Source organism: Stegostoma tigrinum, chromosome 8, assembly GCF_030684315.1.
Source record: "Stegostoma tigrinum isolate sSteTig4 chromosome 8, sSteTig4.hap1, whole genome shotgun sequence".
Classification (NCBI taxonomy): domain Eukaryota; kingdom Metazoa; phylum Chordata; class Chondrichthyes; order Orectolobiformes; family Stegostomatidae; genus Stegostoma; species Stegostoma tigrinum.
Genome location: NC_081361.1, coordinates 81,449,806 through 81,476,307, shown reverse-complemented (window position 1 = coordinate 81,476,307; position 26,502 = coordinate 81,449,806). Strand labels below are relative to the sequence as shown.

Here is a 26,502-nt window from a genome sequence, read left to right as displayed (position 1 = left end):
GAGAAGCCAGAAATGAGCTGTGATTTTTCAACTGCAACAGGCCATATGTTGAACCTATTTTTGGAGTGCTGTTAACGTTGATGTTCCAAGATTTTTACTTGGCTGTGTTGAAAGCAAAAGGAAATATTTCTAAGACTGAAGATCTCCGAAATAGTGGTGTTATCATCTGCTTGATACTTTTCTAATGCTAGACAGTCAAATTTTCAGATATGGAAGATACTGCTGGAGATGTGTTATCAGTCATTTGGCTGATGCCGTGTATGTTATGATTTTAGCCGATAGTAATAATCGACAAATCAGAATCTAGAGTGAAACCTGACATGGTAGACCATCAGTTTTGTTTTGATTATTGTTTATCATAGAGGCCAGTCACTGAACATATATATTGACACCCTTGTGTGAATTTTTAACAAAAGAACATAGAAGTTTATTACATTTTTTGAATTACACTTTTTGCATGAACTATTGGAATAATCTAATTAGAAACATTAAAAAAGATTCATCTTTTTTACCCCAGCAATACTTAGACATTCCAACTTCAGTGAAAAATCATTTCGCCTCAATCCTAAAGCATGTTCAGGTAGTACAACTGTAATTGCTTCCTTTGAATTAATGCACAGCAATTTGTTCAATGCTATTTTCTTCAGTTAATGTCTCTAAGAGAGATCTTTACAACAAGCTGCTAACTTAGCTAATTTGTATTTAACATGGATTCCCTGAACACATCTACAACAGGCTTGTAGGATATCTTCCTCCACAACTCCACAACCACCACCTCAATGACTGCTAAACCACTCTGGTCTTCTCCACCCTGACTGTTTGGACACTGCAAATAAAGCACCTCTGCAGTTCTGTGCCTCTTAATCCTGCGTAAACCTGCTTTTGCCCCCCCCTTTTTCCCCCCACTTTATCTGATTATAATGTCAAGCCAGGAAATTCCTTGACAATTAGCTCCTTTTCTCGATTTAAAATAATAAATCAGTTTTTCTTACACTTAAGTACAAGTTCTCAAATTATATTTTTATATTATAATAACAATGTGCTGTTGAATGCTGCTTTGAAGGCAATCACTTATGCCTCTCTTCTGGGGTTCAGCTCCTTTATCTATTTCAGAACCAAAGCTGTAATGAAATCTAATCTTTAAGGAGCTGATCAATGATCAAGATATTGCTGAGAAAGTCAGAGATAGTAGGAACTGTCGATGTTGGAGTCTGAGATTACAAGGTGTACAGATGGATGAACACAACGGGCCAGTCAGCATCAGAGGAGCAGTAAAGCTGACATTTCGGGCCTGGACCCTTCTTCAGAAATGGGGAAGGGGAATTGAAGTGAAATGAAATAAATAGAGAGAGGGGGTGGTGATGATAGAAAGTGGATAGAGGAGCAGATAAGTGGAGAGTAGATGGACAGGTCAAGGAGGCAGGAATGAAGCCAGTACAGGTCAGTGTAGGCAGGGAGTTGGGATGGGGGTTGGTCAGTGAGGAGGGGATCGTGGGTAGGTGGGAGGGAAGACAGGTCAAGAAGGCAGGGATGAGGCTAGTTGGTAGGAACTGGGGGTGGGGGTTGGTCAGTGAGATGAGAGGAGCAGATTGGTGGGAGAAAAGATGGACAGGACAAGGAGGCAGGAATGGGCTAGGCTGGTCTAAGGATGAAGTCAGGGGTGAGAAGATTTTGAAGCTTGTGATGTCCGCATTGAGACCATTGGGCTGTAGGGCTCCTACATGGAATGCAAAGTGCTGTTCCTCCAACCTTTGGGTACCATCGTTTTGGCAGTGGAGGAGGCCCAGGATGGACATGTCGTCCAAGGAATGGGACGGGCAGTTGAAGTGATTTTCAACTGGACAGTGTTATCGTTTGTCATGAACCGAGCGTAGGTACTCTACAAAGTGGTCTCCAAGCTTCCACTTAGTTTCCCCAATGTAGAGGAGGCCACATCAGGAACAGCAGATACAGTATACCACATTAGAGGATGTGCAGGTGAACATCTGTTTAAGATGGAAGGTTTTCTTGGGGCCTGGGATGGAGATAAGGGGGGAGGTGTAGGGGCAGGTGTGGCACTTCCTGCAGTTGCAAGGAAAAGTGCCAGGGGTAGTAGAACTAGTGGGGAGTGCGGAGCGGATGAGGGAATCATGGAGAGTGCAGCCCCTCTGGAAAGCAAATAAGGGTGGGGCGGGAAATATATCCTTGGTAGTGGGGTCAGATTGCAGGTGGCGGAAGTGACGAAAAATGATGCATTGAATCCAGAGGTTGATGGGGTGACACATGATGACAAGGGGAATTCTGTCTTCATTGTTACTCTGGAGAGGAGGTGTGAGGGCTGAGATGCGATCAGTGGTGTTTTTGACCACTGGAGAGGAAATTGCTGAGGAAGTACCACTTCATAATCCCAACATGGGTTCCCTCAATGGCTTCACTGCTTATTTGAGAATAAGACATGAGGCTAGATTTTGCATGAGCCGAATTAAATTTGCCTTTTATTTTTTATGGTGGGGCCATAACACAGCATTTTCCACTTCGTCAGTAAATGCCAGTCTTGTAATTCTGAAACAGCTTGACTTGAAGTGGCTGTCCTTGGGGAGCAGAAGTTTTCAGTATTACCACCAGTATCTCATCAAGGCCTTTGTTGTTCTATTGTGCTGGGCTGTTTTTTGAAGTTATGCAAATTAAGTTAAATAGGTCAATGACATCTGTCTTGGTAAGCACCCTGGGAAGAGGTTGAGATAGATCATCCACTCAAACGCTTCTGACACAATATGGTTGAAAATTATTCAGTCTTGTAATTTGTACATTATGCTAGTCTTCCCATGACTGAAGATCAGGATCTCCGTAGAGTCACTCAGCCTCTGTGTTTGAATTAATTGATAGGATTGGGCTTTGATGGCTGGGTCAGCATTTATTGCCTATCACTAATTACCTTCAATTAAAGAGGTGGGTCCTGAATGATTATGGACTAATTGATATAAGTACAGCCGTAATGCTATTAGAAAGTGTGTTCTGGGTTTTGACCCAGAAACGGTGAATGAATGGCAATATGTTTCCAAATCAAGATGGTGTGTGGTTTGTAAAGTAAATTACAGGCAATGGTACCATGTACCTGCTCTCTTTGTCCTTCTAGATTTCAATAGATGTGGAATTAGGAGAAGCTGCCTCAGGAGTCTTGGTGAAATTCTGCAGTGGACTCTGCTGCTGCAGAGTTGGAGAGAGTGAAATTTTAAGGATGTGGTGCCAATCAAGTGGTTTGCTTAGTCCTGGGTGGCATCAAGCTTCTTGACAATTGTTGGAGTATCATTCATCTAGGCAAATAGTATTCCATCACACTCCTGTCTTGTCTTGTAGATGGTGGGAAGTTGGGAAGTGTGTTAGTCGCTGCAGGAGTTTTAGCCAGTTTCTAGCTTGTCCAATTTAGTTTCTGGCCAGTTCTAATTCCAGGATGTTAATAGTGGGGGATTCGGTGATAACAAAGACATTGAATGTAAAGGGTTGATGGCTAGATTCTGTATTGTTCGAGATGGTTGTTCACATGTTATTTGTATGACATGAATAATATTTGCTAATTTTCAGCCAAAGCCTGTTGTCTAAGTCTTGCTGCATTTGAATGTGAATTGCTTCAGTATTTCATGAATGTGCTGAATGTTTAGCAATCATTAGCGATCATCCCCATGTCTGATCTTTTGTTGCAAGGGAAGCAACTAAAAGATCATTGAGCCTAGGGCACTACCCTGAAGAACTCCTGCAGAGTTGTTGGAAGCTGAACTGACTGACTTCCAATTAACACAGCTGTCTTTCTTTGTATAGATAATAAAATGTGAGGCTGGATGAACACAGCAGGCCAAGCAGCATCTCGGGAGCACAAAAGCTGACGTTTCGGGCCTAGACCCTTCATCAGAGAGGGGGATGGGGTGAGGGTTCTGGAATAAATAGGGAGAGAGGGGGAGGCGGACCGAAGATGGAGAGAAAAGAAGATAGGTGGAGAGAGTATAGGTGGGGAGGGGATAGGTCAGTCCAGGGAAGACGGACAGGTCAAGGAGGTGGGATGAGGTTAGTAGGTAGGGGATGGAGGTGCGGCTTGGGGTGGGAGGAAGGGATGGGTGAGAGGGAGAACAGGTTAGGGAGGCAGAGACAGGTTGGACTGGTTGTGTGGTGCAGTGGGGGGAGGGGACGAACTGGGCTGGTTTAGGGATGCAGTTGGGGAAGGGGAGATTTTGAAGCTGGTGAAGTCCACATTGATACCATTAGGCTGCAGGGTTCCCAGGCGGAATATGAGTTGCTGTTTCTGCAACCTTCAGGTGGCATCATTGTGGCACTGCAGGAGGCCCATGATGGACATGTCATCTAAAGAATGGGAGGGGGAGTGGAAATGGTTTGCGACTGGGAGGTGCAGTTGTTTGTTGCGAACTGAGCGGAGGTGTTCTGCAAAGCGGTCTCCAAGCCTCCGCTTGGTTTCCCCAATGTAGAGGAAGCCACACCGGGTACCCGAAGGTTGCAGGAACAGCAACTCATGTTTCGCCTGGGAACCCTGCAGCCTAATGGTATCAATGTGGGCTTCACCAGTTTCAAAATCTCCCCTCCCCAACTGCACCACACAACCAGCCCAGCTCTTCCCCTCCACCCACTGCATCCCAAAACCAGTCCAACCTGTCTCTGCCTCCCTCACCTGTTCTTCCTCTCACCCATCCCTTCCTCCCACCCCAAGCCGCACCCCCATCTACCGACTAACCTCATCCCACCTCCTTGACCTGTCCGTCTTCCCTGGACTGACCTATCCCCTCCCTTCCTCCCCACCTATACTCTCTCCACCTATCTTCTTTTCTCTCCATCTTCGGTCCACCTCCCCCCTCTCCCTATTTATTCCAGAACCCTCACCCCATCCCCCTCTCTGATGATGGGTCTAGGCCCGAAACGTCAGCTTTTGTGCTCCTGAGATGCTGCTTGGCCTGCTGTGTTCATCCAGCCTCACATTTTATTATCTTGGATTCTCCAGCATCTGCAGTTCCCATTATCTCTGTCTTTCTTTGTGCTTGTTATGGTTACAATGTGCAGAGAGTTCCCCTGATTCCCATTGTTTCAAGTTTTGCCTTGATGCCATAGGGCCTCACATCAAGGCTGCATTTTGACTGTCTCCTTATTCCACTTCCTCTCTTTTGTTCGTGTTTGAACCAAAGCTGTAATGAGGTCAGGAGCTGAACGGCCCTGGAGGAACTCAAACTAAGCATCAGTGAGCGTGTTATTACGAAGTCACTACTGCTCTTTACTGGTAATTTAGAGTCGACCGGGGCTGTAATTGGCCAGTTTGGGTTTGTCTTACAACTCATGGAATGTACTGCATTCTGCATGTTGAGGGCTTCAAACCTTCATTGCACCTATTTCAGAAGAAAATATTTTCAAGAATACAGGAGGCAAAATAAAAATATTGGAAGAGTGTGAGAGTGGAATGAATTGATAATTTTGCTCTTTTAAAAGTTTGCATTCCTACTGCTTTGAGTAATTTAATCTGCATTAACTCCAAGAGTAGACTTCATTTTAGAGATTGTTTTTGCTGTTCTGAGGAAGGGTCACTGAACCCAAAACATTAATTCTGCTTTCTCTTCACAGATGCAGCTCGACTTGCTGAGTTTTTCCAGCAGTTTCTGATTTTGATTCTTTTGCTACCGTCATCTACTTCTCACACCTATCCAGTTTCATTTATGTTTCCTTTTATGCTATTAACACATGATTTAATTACCTGATTAAACATTATTTTTAATTGTCTGTACTGTAAGTTCTCAGTATAGTATGGTAGTTTTCAACAATTTGTCCCAAAGGAATGTTTGTATGGATTGTGGTGCAAAAGCCCACTTTTAAGTGTTTGTCCATTTCAAAACAATTTGTACTGTTTTTCTCTGCTTAATAATGCCACTTGTTTTTATAGACCACTCGAAGTGAGTTTGACTCGTGTGAGTATGAGGTTCGCAGACGTTATCAAGATTTCTTGTGGCTAAAGGACAAACTTGAAGAAGCACATTCTACTTTAATTGTTCCAGTAAGTTTAATATGTCTACCAGATTTGTGTGTTTGGTTAAACTGGGATCTTGCCAAAGCCTCCAAAAAAACTTTTTTTTTGTTTTTTGAAGGGCTTTGCTGCATGCATGTGTACTCAGTGGTACATTGTGACAATTTGTGTGAGGAAGAAAAAAATCCTTCACATAAGAATAATCAGATCTCTGTTCAAGAGTTTAGTTTCTTCAACCAATCCAATCTTAGCAGTCATAGCTTTGAACCCAGGGTTATAGTTAAGCAGTCAGTTTCCAGAAGTTTGAGTTCAGAGCTACAAATATAGTGTTGTATACGATGTGGTCATTCCCCTGAAAAACAAGTATACCGTTTTGGATACCGTTGGGGGGGGGGACTTACCAGGGACATGCAGTAGCGTGCAGGTCTCTGGCACAGAGTCTGTCCCTCTTGCACAGAAGGGAAGGGGGGATAGGAAGAGAGTGATAGTCATTGGGGACTCAATAGTTAGAGGGACTGATAGAAGGTTTGCTGGGAATGAAAGAGACTCATGATTGGTGTGTTGCCTCCCAGGTGCCAGGGTCCGTGATGTCTCGGATCGTGTCTTTGGGGTCCTGAGGGGAGAGGGTGACCAGCCCCAAGTCGTGGTCCACGTAGGCACCAACGACATAGGTAGAAAGAGGGATAGGGATGTCAGGCAGGATTTCAGGGAGCTAGGGTGGAAGTTGAGAGCAAGAACAAACAGAGTGGTTATCTCTGGTTTGTTACCCGTGCCGCGTGATAGCGAGACAAAGAACAGGGAGAGATTTCAGCTGAACACGTGGCTGCAGGGATGGTGCAGGAGGGAAGGCTTCAGGTACGTGGACAATTGGGGCTCATTCTGGGGAAGGTGGGACCTCTACAAACAGGACGGTCTCCACTTGAACCAGAGGGGCACTAATATCCTGGGTGGGAAATTTGCTAGTGCTATTCGGGTGGATTTAAACTAGCTCAGAAGGGGGATGGGAAACTGAGCTGTAGTCCTAGTACACAGGAGGATGAGCGTAGGGAGGACATGGTCAGGACTTCACTGTCACAGAAGTATGCTGGCAGACAGCAAGCTGGATTGAAGTGTGCCTACTTTAATGCCAGGAGTATCCGGAATAAGGTAGGTGAGCTTGCAGCTTGGATAGGTACCTGGGACTTCGATGTTGTGGCCATTTTGGAGATATGGATAGAACAGGGTCAGGAATGGATGTTGCAGGTTCCAGGGTTTATATCTTTCATTTAAGGTCAGGGAAGGTGGTAAAAGAGTGGGAGGTGTGGCTTTATTAGTCAAGGACAGTATAACGGCGGCTGAAAGAACCTTTGAGGAGGGCTCGTCTACTGAGGTGGTATGGGCTGAGGTTGCCGAGGAAGGTTTGTCGACTGAGTCAGTATGGGTGAATGTTAGGAACAGCAAGGGAGCAGTCACCTCATTGGGGGTTTTCTACAGACCCCCAAATAGCAGTAGGGAGATCGAGGAACTCATTGGCTGGCAGATTGTTGAAAAGTGCGAACATAGCAGGGTTGTTGTTATGGGTGACTTCAACTTTCCCAATATAGATTGGAACCTCCTTAGTGCAGATGGTTTGGATGGAGCCGTTTTTGTCAGGTGTGTTCAGGAGGGTTTCCTTACTCAGCATGTGGACAGACCGACGAGGGGGGAGGCCATTTTGGATTTGGTGCTCGGCAATGAGCCAGGACAGGTGTCAGATCTTGTGGTGGGAGAACACTTTGGCAACAGTGACCACAACAGCCTCACATTTACCATAGCCATGGAAAGGGAAAGGAGCAGTTACCAGGGGAAGATATTTAACTGGGGTAAAGGAAACTATGATGCTATCAGACAGGAGTTGGGAAGTACAGATTGGTAGCAACTGTTCCACAGAAAGGGCACAACAGACATGTGGAGGCTGTTTTAAGGAGCAGTTGTTGCGAGTGATATATAAATTTGTTCCTCTGAGACAAGTAAGAAGGGGTAAGATTAAGGAGCCTTGGATGACGGGTACAGAGGTGCTTCTTGACAAAAAGAAAAAGGCAGTGTACGTAAGGTGGAGGAAGCAAGGGTCTAGCACAGCTTTAGAGGATTACAGGCTTGCTCGGAAGGAGCTCAAAAATGGACTGAGGAGGGCCAGGAGGGGGCACGAAAAAGGCTTGGCAGGAAGGATTAGGGAGAACCCGAAGGCATTTTACTCATACGTGAGGAATAAGAGAATGATCAGGGAGAAGGTAGGGCCGATCAGGGATAGCGTAGGGAACTTGTGAGTGGAGTCTGAGCAGATAGGGGAGGCCCTAAATAAGTTTTTTGCTTTGGTTTTCACTAAGGAAAGGGACCTTGTTGTGAATGAGAACTTTGAGGAGCAGGAAAACAGGCTTGAACAGATCAAGATTGAGGAAGTTGATGTGCTGGAAGTTTTTGCAAACATTAAGATTGATAAGTCCCCAGGGCCAGACCAAATTTATCCGAGGTTGTTCCGGGAAGCGAGAAAGGAGGTTGCCAAGCTGCTGGCGAAGATCTTTGCTTCCTCACTCTCCACGGGAGTGGTACCGGAAGATTGGAGGGAGGCAAATGTTGTTCCTCTTTTCAAGAAAGGGAATAGGGAAGTCCCTGGAAATTACAGACCAGTCAGTCTTACATCTGTGGTCAGCAAGGTTTTTGAAAGAATTCTGAGGGATAGTATTTATGACTATTTGGATTAAAGAGAGTCAGCATAGCTTTGTGAGGGGCAGGTCATGCCTTACAAATCTTATTGAATTCTTTGAGGAAGTCACGAGACAGGTTGACAAGGGTCGAGCAGTGGATGTGGTGTACATGGACTTCAGCAAGGCATTTGATAAGCTTCCCCACAGCAGACTCCTTCATAAAGTCAGGAGGTATGGGATACAGGGTGAGTTGGCTGTCTGGATTCAGAATTGGTTGGCTGACAGGAGGCAGAGAGTGGTTGTAGGTAAGTATTCTGCCTGGAGGTCAGAGCTGGGTGGTGTCCCACAGGGCTCTGTTCTTGGGCCTCTGCTCTTTGTAGTTTTTATAAATGACTTGGATGAGGAGGTTGAGGGGTGGGTTAGTATGTTTGCTGATGACACAAAGGTTGGAGGTGCCGTTGGTAGTAAAGAGGGCTATTGCAGGCTTCAGCAAGACATTGACAGAATGCAGAGCTGGGCTGAGAAATGGCAGATGGAGTTCAACCTGGATAAATGCGAAGTGATGCATTTTGGAAGGTCAAATTTAAATGCTGAATATAGGATTAAAGGCAGGATTCTCAGCAGTGTGGAGGAACAGCGGGATCTTGGTGTTCAAGTGCATAGTTCCCTCAAAGTTGCCACCCAGGTGGATAAGGTTGTTAAGAAAGCATATGGTGTTTTGGCTTTCATTAACAGGGGGATCGAGTTTAAGAGCCGCGAGGTTATGCTGCAGCTCTACAAAACCCTGGTGAGACCACATTTGGAATATTGTGTCCAGTTCTGGTTGCCCTATTATAGGAAAGATGTGGAGGCTTTGGAGAGGGCGCAAAGGAGGTTTACCAGGATGCTGCTTGGACTGGACGGCTTGTCTAACGAGGAGAGGTTGACTGAGCTCGGACTTTTCTCTCTGGAGAGAAGGAGGAAGTGAGGTGACCTGATCGAAGTGTACAAGGTAATGAGAGACATGGATGGAGTCAATAGCCAGAGACTTTTCCCCAGGTCAGGATTGACTGCCACGAGGGGTCATAGTTTTAAGGTGTTAGGAGGAAGGTATAGAGGAGACATCAGAGAGAGGTTCTCCACCCAGAAGGTTGTGAGCGCATGGAATAGTTTACCAGTGGTAGTTGTGGAAGCGGAGTCATTAGTGACATTTAAGTGACTGCTGGACATGCACATGGACAGCAGTGAATTGAGGGGAATGTAGGTTAGGTTATTTTATTTTTGGAATATTCCACGGCACAACATTGTGGGCTGAAGGGCCTGTACTGTGCTGTACTTTTCTATGTGCTATGTTCTATGATTCATTCACGAAAATGCAGACATTATTTCTATAAATGGATTCTGTGGAGTAGGGACACCACAATAGATTGGCATGCACTTCACTCTTGATGCTTACAAATAAACTTTTGACTTTGTGCATTAATTTCATAATCACTTACCAGAAAATGTGTCAAACCTAGTAACCTTCCTTCCAATGAGGAAAATGGTCTAAAATGTTTTCTAGCCACCAAAAATTATCAGTCCAGGCCCTCCCCATTTCAGCACTGTGATTAATTTTAAATTAATGCTACAGGATTTAACCCAAATCCATCCCAGGTTTAATCTTGTTATTCGTTTAGGCACTGTGGGCTTTGCTGACTGGACCAGTGTTTATTGACCATCCCCAATTGCCTATGAGAACGTGGTAGTGAGCTGCCTCCCTGCAACTCTGCAGTCCATTTTTGTGTGGGTACAGCCACAGTGTTTTGTAGGGAAGGAGTTCTAGGATCTGCATCTAGAAACAGTGAAGGAACAGCAATGTAGTTCCATGTTTGGATGGTGGCCTGATGCGGAACTTGCACAACATGGTGTTTTCTTGTATCCACTCCCCTCATCTTGTCTGGTGCTACTTTTTTTTCCCACGATAGCTCCAGCTAATTTGAGTCACCTTGTCTGAAGATCATAACAAGGAGAAAATTATGGAGTACGACCAAAACACTCAAGGTTAGAAAATATAGATAAACAAAACTGACAAGGAAAGAGTAATAGAGGTCGATATGGTTAAACGAGTAGAAAACAAGCAAATAGAATAATAGGTAAAGATATTGATGTACAAAATGATGATTAAAAAAAGTTAATAAAATAGTTGAGTAGCATAGAGAAATCACTGTGATTAGCCCTCGAACCTTTAGCTGGTTGTTGTGCTTTGGAGAGCTTGAAGTTGGTCACTTGAGCCACAACAGTGTTTTATGTGGTTGATTGGCTTGATTTGTTCCACATGTCACATGTGTTGGCCAGTTTTAAATCTAGAAAGTTTCTGTATGAGAAAAGTTCCGTGATTTTTTTTTTCTTTTCCTCTGCTGTTGTTTCTAGGCTGCATGCCCTTAAGATCAAGCAAAACTCCAGAATATTTGTTTAACCTGGCTAGCCCAACTTTTGTTGTTGCGCAGGATTGTGAGTGGGGTTTTATGTCCTGATTAAATTAGTGCTGCTGTATCTGCAGTGTGAGTGAGCGCTGAATGATTCAAATCAGCTCTTGCAGAACAAATCAGCAACCGAATCTCCAACTCCTGTTGTGTAATCCAGTTATCCATTGAGCTTTCAAGGTGTGTAGTTGTAAAATTTTATGGTCACAATGTATAGTAATTACTGAATATGTAGACTTTTAAGAAACAGAACCTGTGTACATGATCCTTTTAAAGAAGAAATGCCTTTGATTAATTTTTTTTCCTGTCCAAGGTCTGTTTTTGCTTGTTTTCTATTTCAATTTTCATGACATTGAAACCTTTGTGACACTTGAATGCAAGCAGGAATCTGAAGTGGAAAGCAATTACTTATTGCCAGATTAGTAGCCCAGTTCTCATCAATGGATGTTCTCAGCAGGTTTGTTTATGAAATGTGCTTAGCATGATTGTGTGGAACATGAATTTTATTTTTGCTATTGATTATTTACTGTTTGTCTGAAGTTTGTATGCATTTGTATTCTGACTGTGGTTCAAACTGTGGAGAAAATCAGTGATTCTATAACCTCTCGGACCTTATTTTGCAACTAAGATAAATATAGCCTTGCAGTTTTGATGCGTGCAAGCAAACAAAATAACCATTTGATTGTCTTTCGGATATTTTGTTTATTTCATGGGCATGATTGCTATAAGAACAAACTTGTCAGTATAGCAAGTACATTTTCTAATAAAATGTCTTTTTTTTCGGGTTGTCTATCTGTAATTTGTGCTCCACGCCTTCGACCTCCCGAAGGCTCAATGCGGTCTTGAATATTATTTTTGTGCATCGAAGTGGTTATCATTCATGTGAACCCTGTCAATTATTGACAATGTGTTATTGTTATTGATTAGATTGTAAACCACAGAAAATACAAGCTCGAACAAGTTAATCACGCCAGTTTTATTACTTTTGAATGCTATTACAGGAATTCTTTCAGTTTCATGCTATTTTAGCCAAAAATACCAGTATTCTCTCAAATTCAATGCATTTGGAGTTCACATGCATTTTGGAATTTATTTAAATTTTTTATTTCAGAAGTCTTATTTTGAAGTAATTTGTCAAAATAAAACTGCAGTGGTGCTATAATTCATTGTGGATGAGTATTATATAATTATGTGAATGTAAAAATAGTTCTAATTTTCTCTCTTTGCTTAGCCATTGCCAGAGAAATTTGTAATGAGGGGTATGGTGGAACGCTTCAATGAAGATTTCGTAGCAACACGGCAAAAGGCACTACATAAATTTTTAAACCGAATTGCTGACCATCCCACTCTGTCTTTTAATGAAAATTTCAAAATATTTCTAACAGTACAGGTATGGGTTAACTCTATTTCTCTGCATCCATTATATTTGCAAAAGTTCCTTCAGTTTGAGTCCTAGGTGCAACCTTATTCAGCTGCTGCATCAATGGCCTTCTGTCCATCATAAAATCAGATGATTTTACAGTGTTCAGCACCATTTGTGAATCTTCAGATAGTGAAACAGTCTGTGTGCAGCAAAATCTAGACAATACCTAGGTTTAAGCTGAAAAGTGACATGTAGAATTTGTGCAAATCCAAATACAAATCCAAAAAGAGGAAGACTAACTATTGCCCAATGGCATTTAATGGCTTTACTATCACTGACAATTGTCAACATCCTGGGGGTTATCATTGACCAGAAACTCAGCTGGACTTGCCATATAAATACAAGAGCTACAAGAGCAGGTCAGAGGCTAGGAATACCACAGTGAGTAACTCCTGACTCCTCCGAATGTGTCCCCCATCTACAAGGCATAAGTCAGGAGTGTGATGGAGTGCTTCCCATTACCTGGTTAAGTACAGCTCTAGCAGCACTTAAGAACTTGACACTGCTCAGAATGCAACAGCCTGCTTGATTCACATTAAACCGTAAACATGCACTCCCTTTACCATTTGCGTTGTGTAGTAACAGTGTGTATCATCTACAAGTTGCACTGCAGAAATTCATGACAGATCCTTTGATAGCACATTCTAAACCCACAACCACTTCCTTCTAAAAGGACAAGGGCAGCAGATACGTGGGAACACCACTTGCAAGCTCCCCTCCAAACGATTCTGACTTAGAAATGCTTTGCCGTTCCTTTGTTGTCACTGGATCAAAATTCTAGAATTCCCTCTGAAATAGTATTGTGGGTGTAACTGCAGCACACAAACTGCAGCAGTTCAAGAAGGCAATTCACCACCAGCTTAATGGCAACTAGCAATGGACAGTAGATGCTGGCCCAGCAGGTGCCCATGTCCTACAAGTGAATAAAATTTTTTAAAGTACAAAATTGTGTAGCTACATGCTTTAAGCCAGTGCCCAATAAAACATATTTTGTGTTTTCAGTGCATCAAACCATACTTAAGTTGGTATGTCTCAAGTACAATTGTCTCTCAGAATGCCAAATCTGGTTGAGATTTAGGTGAATTTCGTTATATCATTGGAGTAGATTTTCCTCTGGGCATAGAGTTGTTATGTGGGTGTAGATCAAGATCCCTATGAAATCCCCATTCTAACAATCTGAAGCGATTGCCTGGGAAATTGCCTAGCATAAAATTCAATTTCACTAGACTGAGAAGCCGACAAAAAGTCTCCATACAATCAAATTCTGATGAAATTAAGTAAAATAGTTACTCAGTAAAAGTTAAAACTATTAAATACATAGTCTAACTCCTGACTCACTATTAAACTGACCTACTACTTAACTCACTGTCATAACCCAGACCCTGACCCAACATACCCTTCTGAACTTCTGATTGAACCTAGGACACTACCTTATGAAACTTCTGTAGTGACATCCGATGGATGAGATGATTTACCTCCAACAACCAGAACGATCTTCCATTGTTTAATCCAACTTTGATCAACAGAGTTTTCTCCTGTGATTCCCAAACACATTGGAGTTCTTTGACATCACAGTCACCCACTACAAAAAAACCCTGATTTGCAGCCTGAACTCTGCAATGAGTAGTTTAGAAAAAGCATGTTGAAAATGCACAATGTAGATCCCAGGTAAAGTCATCACAGTCCCAGAATACATTGGCTGCTCTCTTATTACACATGACTGGTGGTGAGTTTAATCTGAAGGTCAGTGTTTCAGGGGAGGGGTGAGGCTGAATGGTAGCCAATTCTAGCACTCTTGGGAAAGGACATGGAAACGTTGAATCGCTGGAGATCCAAGTGTAATGTTCAGATCATAAGGATAAAAGTCCTCCAATCCAAACCTTTAATACACGTTAAGTTTGTTCGTTCTCTGAAGCAAATGTTAATACTGAAAACAATAGAAGAATGTGGTGATATCTACAAGACAACTAATATATTTCTATTCTAAATGTTTTACTTGGTAAATGCATGTCTAGTGAATGATGTGTACATTACCCCATATTTTCTCCTTGGCCTATTTGCAGGTCACTGTATATGCACCTCTTGCCTTGCTGTAGTGGTGTACTTTACAGATTTTCAGAGGTTGCGAATTCTAGCAAATAGGAACCTGTAATCCCATTCTGTAGTTTTGACAATCATTTTAGATGCCCCTAAGTCATATGTCAGGATTTATGATTCATTAGTCCAGAAAGTAATTGACTAAATCTGAAGAATTTTTTCTGAAGAAGGGCCTAGGCCTGAAATGTCCGCTTTCCTGCTCATCTGATGCTGCTGTGTTCATCCAGCTCCACATCTTGTAATATCTGATTAAATGCTAACGCAAGTTTCTTTTTAAGAACATTTCTGAACTTGTGCCAAAAATCATCAGTCTCCTCCCATCGGAGGACAAATGTGGAGGCAAAAGGAAATTTTGTGGAATATTCGCTCATAGAAGCATTGAGACAATAGCATGATCTGGTTTGATGCTCTTCATAAAAAGCTATGCTGTAGCTTACATTGTTGTGAAATTCAATGATTCTGAGACACCGTAGCCATAGCATTACGAGTTTATATGAATAATAGGATTTTGCAGTTCAAAAAGAGGCTGTTTTACTCTGAAAGACTGGGGGTAAATGCACCCAATCGCTCAGCTGTTCCATAAGTTTTATTTTTTCTTTTTTGAATATTTATTCAGTTCTCTTATTAACACTTAAGTCAGCCTTCACCTGTCTCGGGAACATTTGAATATGTCTATCAACCTTCTGTATGCTTATGATGAACTTTACTGTCAATGTTTTGATTGTGTTCAATTTATACCTTCCAGATATTGAATTAATTGCTAATGAAAATAGATTTTCCTGATTTACTGCACCATAATATAAATTTTGAGCACTTGTGTCCGATCACCTTGTAACTATCTTTGTTCTAAAGAAAAATGCCCAGTTTTGCTAGCCTCTCCTCAGACACTTTGACAACATCTGAATTTAGTTATTTCTTCTGAAAGAATGATTTTATTATCAATTGTACTCCACAATGAACAACATAGTAAAAATACAGTAAAAAGCTTCAGATGTTGCCACAGTCTGGTGCCATTTTGAAAGTTTAAGAATAAATAGGTAGAGTTGAAAGGGAGTCTGCTTTCATTCCGCCATGAGCCCTGGTCCCAGACCAGCCCACCCGTGACATCTGTGTCAGCACCCCTCAGCTGCCTGTGCTGGACCCACCAAATTCAGAGTCACCACTCTTTTTAGGCACCAGTTCTTCGTCACTGGGCCCACCTCACCAACGGACCATCAGTGCCAGTTTCCATGCTGACCCATACTCACCCCGCAACCAAAAAGCCCTTGCTCTGCTGCCACCACATCCACCTAGCTGATGACCAGGAGTCCCCTGCTCTGGGCCTACTACAATCCGACGTGCCTGGAGTCCCTGTTTCTCCAAGAGAACAGCTTTGGCTGCCTTTCTTCATGATGCCACCTTCTGTGCCGCCACTAACAAGAAGACGACCAAGAAAAGGAAAGAAGGGAGAAAGTGGCTGGTCTGAAGCGGATGAGTCCAGGAGCCCGAATGCTGCCTACTTTGCCAGCGTCACCAACTTGAAGCATCTTCAGTATGCTTTTTGGCTTGAAATACCTTTCCTATATTGACATGCCCAAAGCTGGACATCCATATTCTTACTGCAGCCTATTGGCAGTCTATAGAACAGCTTTTCCTTGTATTCGTACTCAGTTTCTTTTTTGTGTAGTTTTATCAAAATCTATCCTCTCTCAATAATTTATTGTCTTGATTCCAAGTCTTTGATCCTTTACTCATATCAAAACTTTGTCACTTGGTGCACATAACCTCTTCCTTAGTCTTTCTCCTAAAATATACCACCGAGCATGTCTCCATGTAAAATTTAATTCTCATTTAGTGGTCCCAGTAAGCAAGTCTAGAGCAATAGTACATTTTGGTATTCTGCAAATATTTTAGAAGATTTAGATTAGGTTTTGTGATTTAAACTTTATGTCAGCTGTGGTCTAATATGATTAACATTTGATTCTGTCTTATTGATCTTATTTCCAATTGTGTGGCAATCCACAAAAAGGCATAACTTTAACATTGGACGCAGGCCATATATTGGTAATGACAGGAATCTTTTCTTCACGCAACAAATGCAGAATTCTTCCAAAAAATCTGTTGCAGCTGGGTAATTTGAAAACTTCAAAGTTGGGGTTGGTAGGTTTTTGTAAGGAGGAAGTATTTTGGAAATAAGGCTTGCAGATGAAAATACAGATTAGCCATCATCTAATTGATTAGTTTAAGATGGTGAATGAGTGGCTACTATTCACTGTCCCTATCTCGTCCGTTTCTTCTCGAATTCCTCTGAGATTGTATATCGTCATTTTCTCTACTAGGTTATTCACTTTCTTTAACTTCCTTTAACTTTCCTTAACTTTCTTTAACGTAGGATTTGGCACCTCACAAGAAACTTGGTCCAGGATTCATCAGTAAAATGGGAGAAACTGTCAAGGCTGTTGCTAATACGGTCAGAAGCATTAAAAATCGACCTGATGAATTCACAGCGATGAGTGACTATGTGGATATTTTCCGTCAGAAAATGGGAACATTGGATAAAATCAGCCAAAGAATTTTAAAGGAACTGAAAGGTTGGTACTCCATTTTCTACTGCAGCTGGTCATGAATACTAGAAATCAGCCTGTATCCCTACCAATCCATACCCAGGGGTATGAGGACAGACAGGCACTCACAAAGGCATACAAATCAGCTCTACCATGGAACAAACAGTGTTTGTTCCCAACTTTTTGTCTTGCCTCTGTCTGCCCTTAACCTTTGAGTGAGAAGACTGTGTACAGTAGGCAGACAGGAATGGAAATGTAGTAAAGTTTGTAATCTGTGCGTGCTTTTCGGGTCTGGTGCATGGATTTCTGGTTTTTCCAGCACTGAGCTAGTCAGTTACGTTTGTTAACCTCTGGCTGGGTCAAGTTAGTGCTCAAGCATTCCAGGCCTGCTTGGCACTAGCTGATAAAAATGTTTTCTATTTTGGCATGCAATGTACTGTAGAAAATACGGTATTAGGATATGTAAAATTTTATTACTGCTTTAAAATGTTTTCTTGCATTTATGTCTCTGGTACCAATCTGTATCAGGTTCATTCTGGTTAAGCATTCTAACGCGCTGCATGCCAGAAAATGTCTTGGTCCCAAGCATTCTGGACTAAAGATGTTAGTGTGTTATCCAGTTCCTGGTTGGAACCTAATTGAAAGTCTTTCACTCGGGACACTTGCTCTGAACCTGCGCGCGAGCACACATACTCTCGCACACCCAAGGTGTCCAGCATCCTACACATTTGCTAAAGTAATGCAGTGTTATAGATACAACATTAACAATGTTCTGGTAACTCATTTTTGTAAAAGTACAACATCATCTTCCACTGTATCGTTTCCCTTTTTCAATTTCACTGTTCTTAAAATAAAACTTGCCTTGACAATCTATCCAAATAGGTGAGCTGTTTAGGATGTGTGCATTTCAATCCCTGATTTTGATTCTTTGTTGTTTTTGAGGCTGATGAGAAGAAACGGATAAACTGTTTTATTTTCTTTTGCTTGTAAAGAGCACTTGACTGAGATGAAGGAATACAGTCCCATTTATACTTTGTGGTCGGAATCTGAACAGGATTTGGCTGAACCTTTGAAAGGAGTAGCTAGTTCTATTGAAAACTGCTGCAAGGCCATTGAAGGACTTACAATAGGCCTCTCAGAGGATTTACTTCCTGCCCTACATGAATATGTTCTATGTGCAGAAACTCTAAAGGTAGTTTTTTTTATTTAAACCCTAAGATTGTAAAATGATTATGGCAAATGCGTTCAAATCATAGGCTTATTTTAATTGGATTTGCTTGTGTTTTGTAGTTGAAGTGTGGTGTTTAATACTTGACAGCGAACAACTGCTATTTTGTTTTACAAAAGAAAAGATTTACAGTTTGTATTCATAATTTCCTTCCACATTCTGCACTTGTATATGGTAAAACAAAATGAATTCAGTTGGTTACACAGTGTGTAGATATTGGTGACATGAGCTTTGTAAAAGTTTCATTGCTAACATTTCAGAATTATTTGCAAACAAAAAAAAATCTAATCAAAGCTTTGCTGTAGTGTCACATCGGACTTTTTTGGTTTGTTTTTGGGATAAGGGTGATGATGACAAGGCTGCAGTTATTATCCATCCCTAGTTTCCTTCAAGATAATAACCTTCTTCAGTAGCTGTGGCCTTTTGATGATGGTTTAATTACTAACCAGGGTAGGTTCGTGATTAAATCACTTTATGCAAATCACTTGTCGGTTTATTTCAATGGAATGAGCCGGAAAGAATTTGCACTTAGTGCAGAAACATTATGGAAGAAACACAATTTTTACAAGATTTGATAGAACCTCATATTAACATAGGTATTATATAGCTTTTTGGAAAAGAACAGCTAAATTTCTTCACTGTTTTGTAAAAACATTAGTCATACAATTGGAAAGTTCTTGGGATAATTAATATAGTAATTTGAATATCTATGATTTGACCTTGTAAGACATGTAAAAGACTAATTTCTCATTGAAATTTTGGAAATTAAAAACAAGTTTGGCAAGTATGTTTAACTAAATAACCACGATGTTCTCAATAATGCATTTATAATAGTGAAGATAATAATTGTAATTATTTGTGTTATTTCTGTTTTGAGTGGTTAAATGCATTGGTCAGAGATTAACCTCGGGATGCTATCAAGTATTTGCTATTTCTAATATTTAACTGTTATACTAAAGTACTATTTTTGGAATTCTATTTTATACATATCTTTTGGTTCTGAGCGCCTATCTCTTTACTGTATATGTGGGGTCCATCCTGTATATCAAAGCGGTGCAAGGTTAAACTTGAGTTTTATTTCCATTTTTATAAACATTTTCTTCAATACATGTGCAGTTGAGCTTTTTATTCTGTAAATACTATAATGTACCACAATTGCTGAAAATGATCGCTTTTGCATTTTGTCTAGCAACTTTTCATTTTGATAGCTATCAAAATTAATCATTAGACTTTGAAGTGCCCATTTATTTAATTTTTAATCTTAGTGTTACTTTAATTGATGTAACAGAAGGTGTTAGACTTTAGTGAGGGACATAATAGCCACAGAAAAACCTGGAAATGACAGTTCAGCTTTATTGACTCCAAAAGTAATTAAGGTACTAGATTTGTTAGAAATTGCTGTATTGTTTAGATTTTTAGTACAACTCTCTGTGCTAACAAGTCGAGGGAAACTGCATTGTAAATGTGTATTCCATATGTTACTGAAATTAATGAAGAATTTGCTGTACTCGTACTACACTTCACATGTAGTTGTAAGGTAATATTTGACACTTCTTTCCTTAGTTGGTGTTGAAAAGAAGAGACCTCATTCAGACAAGTTATGAATCGCAAGTTGATGCTTTAACAAATAAAAAAGCTGATAGAGAAATGGTAAATATTTTCTTTTGTTGTTTTCTTAATCAGAAAATTATTTGTGTCACTAATTTAAGCTAATGTATTTAGAGTTGGAAAAATTGAATTTCAGGTAAGAAATTGTATGTTTAATTGTGAAACATATACTGCATATATTAGATATGTATTGAGAAAACCAAATTTGTGCAAACATTATCATAAGCTGTAACCCATTACATGTTCTTTTGATTAAAATTTATCACTTATACTATTATCAGCTGGAGCACTCTGACCTAAGTTTTACATTTGGTGCATTCTTGGGTAAAACCACAGAGGAAATGAAACAACAGAAGCAGCAGAAGATTGATCGTGAAATTGAGGAGGTACAGTAATAAGTATTGCCTCAATCTGAATTATTTTTACTATGTCTTGAGGAGACAACACATTGTTTCTTTCACTAATTTTTCCTTGCATAACTCCAACTTTATTGAAGGCAAAAGATCATCGTGAGGCCATGTTATACTCGGATTTTGATTAATTTTGTGGGAGGCATTTAAATTGACTCTTGTTAGCATATGTCAGGACCTTGATGCCTTGTCAATGTGTGGTTGGGGGAGATCCTTTGGTATGTCAAATGTCATTTCACCCACTATAGAATTGAATAGTCCAGGCATTTGAAATATAGCCCAATAATTAGAACCTTTTGACCCCTTTTCCACCACCAGGAAAGACAGGGTACAATGTTTCACTCCCCTACTTAATCCAAGGTTTTTTAGTAGCTTAAATTACTAATATAACCTTCTAAATAGAATGTAAAAGCATAATCTTTGTGGATAACAATGTCCTTAAAAACCTGAATATAATTACAGAATGTGTATACAGTCAATCCCTTTGTGAGCGATTTCAATTTATTAAAAATGTTTGAAATTCAGAACTCTTGGTTTGTATCTTACTTCTAAAATTCATGTCTTGTCCAGCTTGAGTTACAAACTTAAGTATTTAATTGTCTTTTCTCAAATATTTGTTAAAAAATATTTTTCAGTGAATGTTTTGAAATCATGTACATGTCTTCAATAAAACTACAAGCTGAGTCACACAGATTTTTCCAGTATAAATTTCAGAGCTCAAATTTTTACAGTTAATATATTGCAAAATTTTGAAGCTGTATTTTATGATATTCATTCTGCTTGTTATGTGTAGTAGCTTGTTGGGTGAGGGTAATGCAAAATAAAACCCGTATTGTAATTTTTCTTAAGTCCACTGGTTATGGAGAACGTTTAAACTTCCCAATTTTGATACAGGTACTTATACGACTCCCCACAGCCTGTGAAGAAAACTTGAATGGCCATTCCATTGACAGTAGTCAGGGCTTTGGAGCAAAAAAATGATATTGGAACAGAGATAAAATGAACTGCAGATGCTGGTAGAGATGGATGAACGCAGCAGGCCAAGCATCATTGTAGGAGCAGGAAGGCTGACGTTTCATGCCTAGATCCTTCTTCAGAAGGGTCTAGGTGCGAAACGTCAGCTTTCCAGCTCCTATGATGCTGCTTGGTCTGTTGTGTTCATCCAGCTGTACACCTTTGCTATCTGGTATTGGATACAGTTTGGATTTTAACATTCTGTTATGAAGATTTTTTTCATCTGTATTTTCCAATGTCATCTAACTCAGTTGGCTGGATGACTGGTTTGTGAAGCAGTGACACCATTGAATTCCTGTACCAGTTAAGCTTACCATGAAGGTCCCTTTGTCTCAAGCCCTCCCCTCACCTGAAGTATGGTGACCTTCCTCTCTCTCACACTCTCTCGTGACTATGGTCCTTTGGGACCATAGCTGCTTAGAATTTTCTGACTAAATATGCTTCAGCAAATCAACAGTCTTAGTCATTGGCCGTTGAAGAAGTGTTCCAGAAACATTGAGATATTTTTCTGTCAGTTTAAAATGCAGCTTCCAAGTTTTTCCGAGAGAGAAAAGCAGATTGCTATATCTAGAAATCTGTAGTATCTTAACAAAATATTAGATAAAATATTTATAATTATTGTTAATGTGCTGACACCAGGCTTAACTGTAGTGAGTAACAGCTGTTCTGGATTTTAATCAGCTTATGCAGGATACAAGACAGTTGAAACTTAACATTACCTTTACTGGTCAAGTATGCTGAAGTTTTACAGTCTAGCATTGCTTATTAGTACACTGTCTTCAAAGTGACGTACCACACGTGATACCTTGGTCAACTGCTTTTGGTTATTTGTTAATAATAATGATGAGGCTGTCCACAATCACTATCATTATGGAGTAAATCAGACAGCAAACTTCCAAAACACACCTTTATTAAGCATGGAAATATGGAAGTTATTGTCACAGATACTGTGCTGCAAGCGGTACGCTGCAGCAATCCTTGTCAATGGACTCCACTGAAATGCAAGAAGTTGAAGTGTTACCCAGTAATCCTAAATTAAAGGCAGCAGAAAATGCGGCGAGTTCATTCAGGAATCAATCAGTTTTTTATTGCATAAGTGGTGGACTCTTTTTCCTTCAGAAAGTTAATTTGTGTTGGAGACATTATTTTCCTTTTGCTTTTGTGTTTCTCTTTCTCTTAACCCGATCTTTCCCAGTCTTCAGTCTTCCAAGAGCAACAGTTGTTTTTCTTGTTTAGATTTGACCTATGCAATTAAAGTTCTAAATATATTTAGTTATGTGCATGCACTTTGTTTTGTAAGAGGGCAGAGTACTCTTTGCTTCAACACAAAGCTCTAATTTATCTAACTAGATCAGTTTTTATATTAAATAATCCTATCTAAGAATTGAAGATAATGGGAACTGCAGATGCTGGAGAATTCCAAGATAACAAAGTGTGGAGCTGGATGAACACAGCAGGCCAAGCAGCATCACAGGAGCACAAAAGCTGATTTTTCGGGCCTAGACCCTTCATCAGAGAGGGGGGTGGGGAGAGGGAACTGGAATAAATAGGGAGAGAGGGGGAGGTGGACCGAAGATGGAGAGAAAAGAAGATAGGTGGAGAGAGTATAGGTAGGGAGGGGATAGGTCAGTCCAGGGAAGACAGACAGGTCAAGGAGGTGGGATGAGGTTAGTAGGTAGATGGGGGTGCGGCTTGGGGTGGGAGGAAGGGATGGGTGAGAGGAAGAACCGGTTAGGGAGGCAGAGACAGTTTGGACTGGTTTTGGGATGCAGTGGGTGGGGGGGAAGAGCTGGGCTGGTTGTGTGGTGCAGTGGGGGGAGGGGACGAACTGGGCTGGTTTAGGGATGCAGTAGGGGAAGGGGAGATCTTGAAATTGGTGAAGTCCACATTGATACCATTAGGCTGCAGGGTTCCCAGGCGGAATATGAGTTGCTGTTCCTGCAACCTTCGGGTGGCATCATTATGGCAGTGCAGGAGGCCCATGATGGACATGTCATCTAGAGAATGGGAGGGGGAGTGGAAATGGTTTGCGACTGGGAGGTGCAGTTGTTTGTTGCGAACTGAGCGGAGGTGTTCTGCAAAGCGGTCCCCAAGCCTCCGCTTGGTTTCCCCAATGTAGAGGAAGCTGCACTGGGTACAGTGGATGCAGTATACCACATTGGCAGATGTGCAGGTGAACCTCTGCTTAATGTGGAATGTCATCTTGGGGCCTGGGATAGGGGTGAGGGAGGAGGTGTGGGGGTAAGTGTAGCATTTCCTGCGGTTGCAGGGGAAGGTGCCGGGTGTGGTGGGGTTGGAGGGCAGTTTGGAGCGAACAAGGGAGTCACGGAGAGAGTGGTATCTAAGAATTGAGTACTTTTACTTTGGATAATTAAGTTTCTCTTGCCTGCAATAAGGTGACTAATTCTAATTTTGATTTTGCTTGATGGATCAGTTTAAGTTTACACTGGTATGACATTCATTTCCCTAATTTCCTGACCTCTGTTACATGCCCATCATTTCTCTGCTGTTAGGACACTTGTTGTTGAGGGTAAGAGAAGCAACTTCTCTTTCAATTACTCCCACTTCCTACAGACAGAGGGCCATGGGTACCCGCATGGCCCCAAGCTATGCCTGCCTCTTTGTAGGTTATGTGAAACAATCCCTTTTCTGTACCTACACTGGCCCTAAACCCCACCTCTTCCTCTGTTACAGTGATGACTGTATTGGCGCCGCCTCATGCTCCCACGAGGAGCTGAAACAGTTCATCCACTTCACCAACATCTTCCGCCCTGACCTTAAGTTCACCTGGACCATCTCTAATACCTGTCTCTCCTTCCAGGACCTCTCTGTCTCCATCTCCGACAACCACCAAGAAACCAATATCCATTTCAAGCCCACCGACTCCCACAGCTACCTAGAATACACCTCCCACCCACCTTCCTGCAAAAATTCCATCCCCATTCCCAATTCCTTCACCTCTGCCGCATCTGCTGTCAGGATGAGACATTCCGCTCCCGTACATCTCGGATGTCCTCGTTTTTCAAGGACCTCAACTACTGCTCTCCCGCACCACCGTGCGTTCACACGCTCACACACGCACAGGTCAAGGACACGCTTGACCATGTCTCCCACATTTCCCTCAACTCATCCCTCACACCCCCTCCCTGCAATAAAAACCAAAACAGAATACCCCTCATCCTCACATGCCACCCCACCAACCTCCAGATCTGACACATCATTCTCTGACACTTCCAACACCTGCAACCCGACCCCACCACCGAAGACATTTTTGCGGGACCACTATCTGCATGACTCCCTTGTCCGCTCCATCCCCTACAGGCCCACCGCACCCAGCACTTTTTCCCTGCAACAGCAGGAATTAGTACACCTCTCCTACACCACCCCCCACCCCAGGCCCCAAGAAGACTTTCCACATCAAGCAGATGTTCACCTCCCATCTGCCAATGTCATATACTGCATCCACTGTACCCGTTGTGGCCTCCTCTATATTGGGGAAACCAAGTGGAGGCTTGGGGACCACTTTGCAGAACACCTGCGTTCAGTTTGCACCAAACAATTGTACCTCCCAGTCGCGAACCGTTTCAACTCCCCCTCCCATTCCTCAGACGACATGTCCATCCTGGGCCTCCTGCAGCGCCACAGTGATGCCACCCAAAGGTTGCAAGAACAGCAACTCCTATTCCGCTCGGGAACCCTGCAGCCCAATGGTATCAATGTGGACTTCACAAGCATCAAAATCCCCCCTCCCTCTACGGCACCCCAAAACCAACCCACCTTGTCCCTGCCTCCCCAACCTGTCCTTCTTCCTGCCTCAAGCCCCACCCTGTCCTTCTTCCTGCCTCAAGCCCCACCCCCATCTCCTACTTACTAATCTCATCCCACCCCCTTGACCTGTCTGTCCACCCTGGACTGACCTATCTCCTCCCTAACTCCCCACCTGCACTCACCTTTACTGGCTCCATCCCCACTTCTTTGACCAGTCTATCTCCTCTCCACCTATCTTCTCCTCTATCCGTCTTCTAACCGCCTCCCCCTCTCTTCCTATTTATTTCAGAACCCCCTTTCCCTCCCCCATTTCTGAAGAAGGGTCTAGGCCTGAAACGTCCGCTTTCCTGCTCCTATGATGCTGCTTGGCCTGCTGTGTTCATCCAGCTGCACCCCTTGTTATCTCTTGTTTCAAATAGGATTTGGATTCAATTATCAATTCAGGTCTTGAGTGAGACAATGAAGGCTGACACTGCTGTGCAGTAGTGAGAGAATGTGCTGCTTACTGTGGGAGGTGCCATTATTTGGATGTGATGTCAAATTGAGGTCCCTTTCGTCCCCTTCAGTAGATGTAAGTGACCCCATGAGGTTATTTTTTGGAGAAGGAATTTTATCCATGCTATGCTGATGAGCATTTATGCCTACATCATATCCAAAATAGATTACCTTGTCATTATTGCACTGCTATTTGTGAGAGTTTGCTTTACAACAGTGACTGTGCTTCAAAAATAAGTCATTCACCAAACAGCTTCGGGCATTCTATGGTTATAAAACATTCTATATAAATGTTAGTCTTTGTTTAAATTATTTAATGTAGTGAAGGTGGATTGATGTTGGAAGTTTGATTCAGTTTTGCCAGAACACTATAGTAGTACTAAGCAAGAACAGTTGCCACTCTAGCCAAAATAACAAAAATTTAATGGAATTTGCAAGGTATGAGAATTGATCCTAATACTGTTACAACATCATAGCTAATATAAGCCTGTGAGCAGTAAAATTATTTTGGAGCTCTTTCTTTAGGAGGTTGCATTTTTAATTACTACAATCTGCTTTATGAAAGAATAATGAGTCTCCTGCCATATACTATGCAAGTTGTAAAAATGGGTGTTTCTCTGCCATTTGCTTTTACTAGATGCTTGGAGGCAAAAAAAAGTGACAGCCCTCTGATATTCCCCTTCTTTGGAAAGGCATATGGTTTGTGTTCAATATCCCCATAGGATGAAGTGACCAAGCTTAGTAGCTAAATATGTTCAGACTATGTCATTTGTTGATGTTCCAACATATTATTACACACCACCCTTCGACTGTGCATTTG

General features: G+C 41.8%; 1 protein-coding gene across 2 annotated transcripts in view; it reads left to right on the top strand.

The window, feature by feature from the left end:
- Positions 1–26,502, top strand: part of snx7 (sorting nexin 7) — a 78,210-nt gene that overhangs the window by 35,996 nt on the left and 15,712 nt on the right. For both annotated transcript variants that reach the window (XM_059648041.1, XM_059648040.1), the window contains exons 3-8: positions 5,909–6,019; positions 12,328–12,486; positions 16,988–17,186; positions 18,152–18,351; positions 19,951–20,037; positions 20,277–20,381. In XM_059648041.1, the coding sequence (XP_059504024.1) occupies positions 5,909–6,019; positions 12,328–12,486; positions 16,988–17,186; positions 18,152–18,351; positions 19,951–20,037; positions 20,277–20,381 (861 nt within the window). The remainder of the gene's footprint in view (positions 1–5,908; positions 6,020–12,327; positions 12,487–16,987; positions 17,187–18,151; positions 18,352–19,950; positions 20,038–20,276; positions 20,382–26,502) is intronic.